At 49.3% G+C, this 6,913-nt stretch overlaps 1 protein-coding gene across 1 annotated transcript in view; it reads right to left on the bottom strand.

Moving 5' to 3' along the window:
* Positions 1-168: 168 nt before the first annotated feature.
* The window catches only part of PCK2 (phosphoenolpyruvate carboxykinase 2, mitochondrial), a 19,066-nt gene continuing 12,321 nt past the window's right edge, over positions 169-6,913 (bottom strand). The window contains exons 7-10 of the mRNA XM_080980093.1: positions 6,230-6,448; positions 5,977-6,114; positions 5,776-5,871; positions 169-3,884 (exon numbers count right to left, since the gene is read on the bottom strand). Of these exons, the coding sequence (XP_080836219.1) occupies positions 3,430-3,884; positions 5,776-5,871; positions 5,977-6,114; positions 6,230-6,448 (908 nt within the window). The 3' untranslated portion in view covers positions 169-3,429. The remainder of the gene's footprint in view (positions 3,885-5,775; positions 5,872-5,976; positions 6,115-6,229; positions 6,449-6,913) is intronic.

The following is a 6,913-nucleotide window of genomic DNA, read 5'->3' as shown; positions in this document are numbered from 1 at the left end:
TAATACTGCAGCTACTAACTCAGCGTTTCATACTGGTTTGATGTTAGTGTTGTGGACATGTCTGCAACACATTTGAAAATTCAGCATATAGATACACACCAACCTACTGAATATTCTCCATTAACATGGGATCTTGCACAAGCCATTGATTTAAAATGCTCACTTCCATTTATTTGTTGATATTTTTATTCTCATTCATGTTTGTTATTAACAGAATAATGTGCATTTGATTTGATTGGGTGTGTGTTAAAAAATAAAAAATTAAGCTGCAGTCAAATAGCGAGCTCACACTCCAAGTTTCTTTCCAGTTGCTGCCTCACTTCTGGTTGAAATTCCACCAGTAAAAGTGTAGCCATACCTAATTTTCCTTCTTTTCTGCCCTCCTTGCTCACTTTCCCCAACGCCCCCCTGAAAGATTGTCACTTCTACCAGGGATGGAGGGGAAGAAATATAAAACCCCATTAATCACTTGCATATGTTAATTCCCTGAAATGTAGGCTAAGTGTATTCAGAACAACAGAGGGGGTGATTCTACCAACTGTAACCCACATATAGGAATGTAAAGAAGAGGGGGGAAGTTAAGATTATAACACTGAACACCAGTTAAAACAACAACAACCCACCATATTTGATAACCAGCAGGCGGAATTATTTGCTGGCAAGCTGTAACAGACTCACACGGCTGTTTGGTGAGCGAGGACTCACGTCATGTAACTCACTTCTCTCATCAGACATCCCAGTATGTAATAAGCGAAAAGCTGCCTTGCTGCGTGCAAAACCTCCTCTAGCTATTGGCTGCACTGCTGTGATGTCACTGAATGTTCATGGAAATTCTAAATGCTCTGGTGGGGAATGTTAGCAATCGAATGTTGAGACAGACAGAGCAAGTTAGGTCAACAGTGTCCTAGCTGAATTCTGAAGAAGGTTGATGGTGGAGTTATGGCCACGGGGAACCGTAACCTTGACCAAATATAAAATCAAAGGCGGGCAACAAGTTTAACTTGAGTAGCATATTTTAGCCCACAAAGGATGCTGTTCTTATTCCATGTGTCCCAACAACAACCCTGCGGGGTAGGTGAGGCTGAGAGTAGTTTTATCCAAGGCTCTGCCATGAGCAACGTAATGGAGGAAAGATTCGATTCAACGTCTCCCCAATCCAGTACCAGAACTCTCTCTGGCTGGTGTCTGATGGGTGGGTGAACTATAAAGTTTGACTCTGAGTTGTTAATTTACCCCAAAACCAACATGGGCGTACAGTATGAGTCTTCTGGAGAAGACTGACTTGTTTGCTCGGGAATTTAATTGTCCCACACCTACTTGGCAGACAACTACTTTCTTGGGAAGGAGCAAATCTGAAGTTGGGTAGAACCATTTTTTTGTATGGAACGGTTGCTGTGCTGGAGATGATGGTGGAGATTGAGTAATAAGGCTTGGTGGGCTTTCAGAAAACGGACTGGGCCGAGTTGCCATCATGCCGTGAAACGTTCTGACTTCGCAGCCCCCACAACACACACAGAGAGAGGATCCAAGCTCCAAATGGGTGTTGCCCGCTTCACTTAGGAGATTTCAAAGGCAGGCAGCGAAATTACGGTTTTGGCAATGAGCTTAATGGTTTAGTCGCATTCCGCCTCACACACCCCATTCGCAGGTTTGAAGCTAGATAAGTGTGGGGATCAGAGGCTGATTGTACAAAGTACAACTCTGGTAAACCTGGAACCAAAACAGCAAGGAGGGGAGGGTGCTCTTGTGCTAAAATCCTGCTTGTGGATCCCGCCCCACCCCAGGGGCATCTGATTGGCTGCTGTGAGAACAGGAAGGTGGAGGAGATCAGCCACTGGCGTGATCCAGCAGGCTCTCCTTACATTCTTGTGGACATTTGAAGTGCAAAATTTTGCTCTCCAGCACTGGAAGAACCGTCGAAACCTTCTTCCCCATTTCCTGATTTACAAACCATAAATCCAGCGGGAAGCACCGCATATTGGGTGGGCACGAAGGAGAAAGTATGATGTTGTCAAACGCCCTACAATCTCTTTCGGGCCTCGTGAGATTGGTCCCTTATGTGTGATGTTCAAGTAAGCCAATGTAAAGGAGGTCCGAAAGAGGGGGATATGTGGGTTTAAACAGCCAAGGGGTTTTTGGGAGGAAGGGCAGGCGTTGGCATGAAACCTCACGCCAGCTAAAAAGATCGCGGAACGGATTCCCAAGGGAGCATAGATTCATAGGAGCTATGTAAGCTCAGTGGCGTGTGTGCTAAGAGGTCCCCAGAATGAATCCTGGCATCCCTCGCTGATCAGCAAAGGCGTCTCTCAAAAGCAACTAACTGTCGGTGGATAAGATAAGGCTAATGGGTCAGACTAAGGTAGCATCATAAGTTTGTTTATCAACCGAAAGAAATAGGAGGAGAGGCTAGGCAAATTCATGGATGTGGCCTCCGTCGTGTTCCACTTGGTGTCAAGTGTTAGCAATGGCCTAGAAGCAAAGGATTAGCACTTACTTGTTCAGGTCTCTCACTGGAGGCTTCTAAGTAGTTTGGATGGCTATCTGTCAGGGATTTTGAGCTGGGACTCCTGCGTTGCAGGGGGGTTGGACTAGATGACCCTTGGGGTCCCTACAGTTCTATGATTCAGTTAGAGCTACCATATAGGAAGGCTGGTCCTGAGGTTCTACTAAGGCAGGGGTGGCGAAAGGGGAGCCACTTCAGACATTGCAGGACTCCAAACCCCATAAGCCACAGCCAGGGATGATGGGAGTTGTAGTCCAGCAAAATTTGAAGGGGCAAAAGCTTCTCGGCGTTAAAGAAATGACTTCTCCTTTGAAGACCTATTGGCAGTACAGCTTCCGCTGCATCCTGGCTGGCGAACAGCTGGTTCCACATCCGTAACCCAAAGCTGAGTTAGAGGCAGCAAGTTAAGATTTGAGGACGTGCCGCAAGCTAGCCTGGGGTGTCCCTTTCCCCAAAAGGCTTTCCATCATCTTTTTTTGCAATGTAAAAGTCTTTCTCTAGAAGGAGGGAAAGGCATTCTACGAAAGGTCAAGAGCCACTCGAGAACAAAGATGGCACACAGACACGGAACGTAGACCCAAACGAGAACCAACGGGCAGCTGGTGGAACAAGATGGCGGGTCACTTCCACCCTACAACCAGAGGAGGATAGTGGCAAAGGAAAGGGGAAGCAAAGCAGATCAAGAAAATAAAGAAAGCAGTATGCGCGGCTCATGTTTCCTAGGAGGCAAGATGGCCGCCTCATGACCAAGGAAACAAGATGGCCGTCTCCTGAATGGCCAGAGAGGCGTAGCTGGAAAGAAGTGGGGAAGGGACATTTTGTAAACAAGCTCCCTGTCATCTCCTCCATCTCCCACAGGAGGTGCAGGGTGTGTGTCTTTGGTCTCTTTTCTTCCGGAGAGCAGGTGTGTTCCCTTTCCAGGTGCCTCACATCTTCTTCACCCGGGCTTCCAAGGCTTCCAGTTCCTTCATCACTTCCTTGGGCAGGTCCTCGTTCACTTGTTCCGTCAGGTACTGCCTAACTTCCCTCACTTCTTGTTCCCAGAATTCCTTGGGCAGTGAGAAAAGCTCCTGGTAGTTCACCTTGCTGAGGCCTGTCAGGTCTAAGGCGCCATCTTTGGGGATGTAGCCAATGGGCGTCTCCTTGGCGCTCTCCTCTCCGTCGACGCGGCGGAAGATCCAGTCGAGGACACGGGAGTTCTCCCCGAAGCCCGGCCACAAGAAGTTCCCGGCCGCATCCTTCCGGAACCAGTTGACATGGAAGATCTTGGGAAGGCGGACTCCCTTACGGCCCTCCATGCTCAGCCAGTGCTCCAGATAGCGGCCAAAGTTGTAGCCGAAGAACGGGCGCATGGCGAAGGGGTCGTGCATGATGAGCTTGCCTGGAATGATTTGGGGAGGGAGGGGAGCAGGGATAGGATACCTTAAACAAGTGTGCGTACGCCTCAGGTTAAACTAAGCTTCGTAAAGCTGTCTCTGAAGTAAAACTTCCCTCTTTCCATATACCGTATTTTTTGCTCTATAAGACTCACTTTTTCCCTCCTAAAAAGTAAGGGGAAATGTGTGTGTGTCTTATGGAGTGAATGCAGGCTGTGCAGCTATCCCAGAAGCCAGAACAGCAAGAGGGATTGCTGCTTTCACTGTGCAACGATCCCTCTTGCTGTTCTGGCTTCTGAGATTCAGAATATTTTTTCTCTTGTTTTCCTCCTCCAAAAACTAGGTGCGTCTTGTGGTCTGGTGCATCTTATAGAGCGAAAAATACGGGTATTTTACTCCTCAGGGTACATATCTCGCTGCTCCTTCATAATAGAAGGCTACTGGTTTTATTATTGTTAATAATACAGTGGTACCTCAGTTTTCGAACATCTTCGTTGATTAGTGATTTGGAACCCGAACGCCGAAAATCCGGAAGTAAATGCTTCCGTTTTCGAACACGCCTCAGAAGTTGAATAGCTTCTGCTGAGCTTTCTTTCAATTTTCTTCATTGAATTTGCAGGCCACACCTCAAATGTTTCGGAAGTCAAGTGGTCTTCCGGAACGGATTACGTTCGAAAACCGAGATACCACTGTAATTGATGGCACTGCAAATGCTTGTTATATTTGATATGAATTGAACTCGATGAATTATTTGGATTGTCATACTGAAACCACCTGGTGCTCAAACGTTGCTACATTTTTGTTGTGTTGTGAACCGCCCCAGGGTATATTTCTAAGGAAAAGCGGTATACAAGTTGAATATATGAATAAAAAAAGAATAAGTGTCTCTCAGCTCTGGAGCAATGCTCAAGCATAGGGGTCATCCATGTGCCCTGCTGATGTTGTGGACTAAAACTCCCATCTGCATGGCCAACGGTCAGGGGTGATGGGAGTTGTGTTGCAGGAACATCTGGCAGATTGGCTCCACCTGTTCTGGGCTACCTGCTTGCTGTCTTTGCCTTGTACCTGGAGCTCAGCCTGTGCTCTGACACCTCACCTTTCGGTTTAGACTCGGACCATGCGCTTATCATTGCCCCACTGCTGCCAGTCTGCCCATTTCTGGCTCCACCAGTTACAAAGGTTTAAAGCAGGAGTTGGGAATATTCAGGCCTCTCTATCTGGCCCTCAGACTCTCCCCATAATAATCCTAATAATTTCTTTCTTACACCCTGCCCGTCTGGAATGGGTTGCCCCAGCCGCTCTGAGAGGCTTCCAGCCAAAATGCAGAAAAAGTCACACATTAAAATCTTCCGGAAACAGGGCTGCCTTCAGATGTCTACCGAAAATTACACTGACATCTGACGGGAGGGCGCCACTACAAAGGTACACTTCTCAGTTGTTGCTCCTCTGGCCTTGCCAGCTACTGTTCTGCAGGCCCCAGAATCCTGCCTGGGTGGGAATGTCTCCCTTTTGCTGAAAAATTCTCCCCACCCTTCATTTAAACGTACAGTGGTACCTCGGGTTAAGTACTTAATTCGTTCCGGAGGTCTGTTCTTAACCTGAAACTGTTCTTAACCTGAAGCATCACTTTAGCTAATGGGGCCTCCTGCTGCCGCCGCACCGCCGGGGCACGATTTCTGTTCTCATCCTGAAGCAAAGTTCTTAACCCGAGATACTATTTCTGGGTTAGCAGAGTCTGTAACCTGAAGCGTCTGTAACCTGAGGTACCACTGTACTCTCCATGGCCTTGGTTCCATTACCCAAGGTGGGTGGGCAGGTCTTCCCTGGACTTTAGCCCTTGAGATGCAACCAGATATACATAGAAAACAGATCCACCAAGCCCCAGGGAGTCCTCACCTTTGTGTTCAGCGGCTGCGGTGGATTCCGATCTCATTGCGCTGCCCACGAAGACGCCGTGGCGCCAGTTGAAGGCTTCGTACACCAGGGGCACACCTGTGGGGGGAAATCAGTTTAGCGGGTGGGGTCCCTCAGAGAGGAGGGTCACTCAGTGGGTGCCCACAGAGTCTGGGAGGAGGAGTGGGAGACCAGGGAGCTTACCTGCAGGTCTCCTGCCCCCAAAGATGATGGCATCGATAGGGACCCCCTTAGGGGACTCCCAGTCCGGGTCCATGATAGGGCACTGGCGGGCTGGCGCGCAGAAGCGTGAATTGGGGTGGGCAGCTGGCCCCACGTCACCTTGGCAGGAAGAGAAGGGAAAAGTTCAGGTTACCGGGCTCTATGCGCTCCCCATTCCCCACTCCGTTCTGTGTGGCTACCCAGAATCCTTTGCAAACAAGCCGCCCATCCTTGCCTGGTTTCCAAGGCTTGCCCTGCCAGGTGCTGATGGTCACTCCCGCGGGGATCATCTGGTCGATGCCCTCCCAGTAGACTCCCCCTTCGCTGGTCTCGGCCACGTTGGTGAAAATGGTGTTCCGCTGGATGGTGTGCATGGCGTTGGGGTTGGTTCTGGTGGACGTGCCGGGCGCCACCCCAAAAAAGCCATTCTCGGGGTTGATGGCCCGCAAGCGGCCTACGCATGAGAGGGGAGAAGATAATGAGCCGCAGAAAATTCTGCTCCGGATCCCAGGGCCTCTTCTTGAGCCTCTATTTCCCCAGGCTTCCTTCTCTCCTTCACACGAGGAGCCGCTGTCTCTGCACAAGCTTCTCTCTTTCCATCTACCAAATCCGCCATTCCTGAAGGAGCGTCTCCACCCCCATCGTTCTGCCTGGACACTGAGGTCCGGCGCCTAGGGCCTTCTGGCGGTTCCCTCACTGCGAGAAGCCAAGTTACAGGGAACCAGGCAGAGGGCCTTCTCAGTGGTGGCGCCCACTCTGTGGAACGCCCTCCCATCAGATGTCGAGAAAATAAACAACTATTTGACTTTTAGAAGACATCTGAAGGCAGCCCTGTTTAGGGAAGCTTTTAATGTTTAATATACTATTGTATTTTAATATTCTGTTGGAAGCTGCCTAGAGAGGCTGGGGAAACCCAGCT

This window comes from Podarcis pityusensis (genome assembly GCF_964106645.2).
Source record: "Podarcis pityusensis genome assembly, chromosome: 13".
In the NCBI taxonomy this organism is placed as follows: domain Eukaryota; kingdom Metazoa; phylum Chordata; class Lepidosauria; order Squamata; family Lacertidae; genus Podarcis; species Podarcis pityusensis.
The sequence above is the reverse complement of the archived record's forward strand: the minus strand, read 5'-3'. Positions and strand labels throughout refer to the sequence as shown.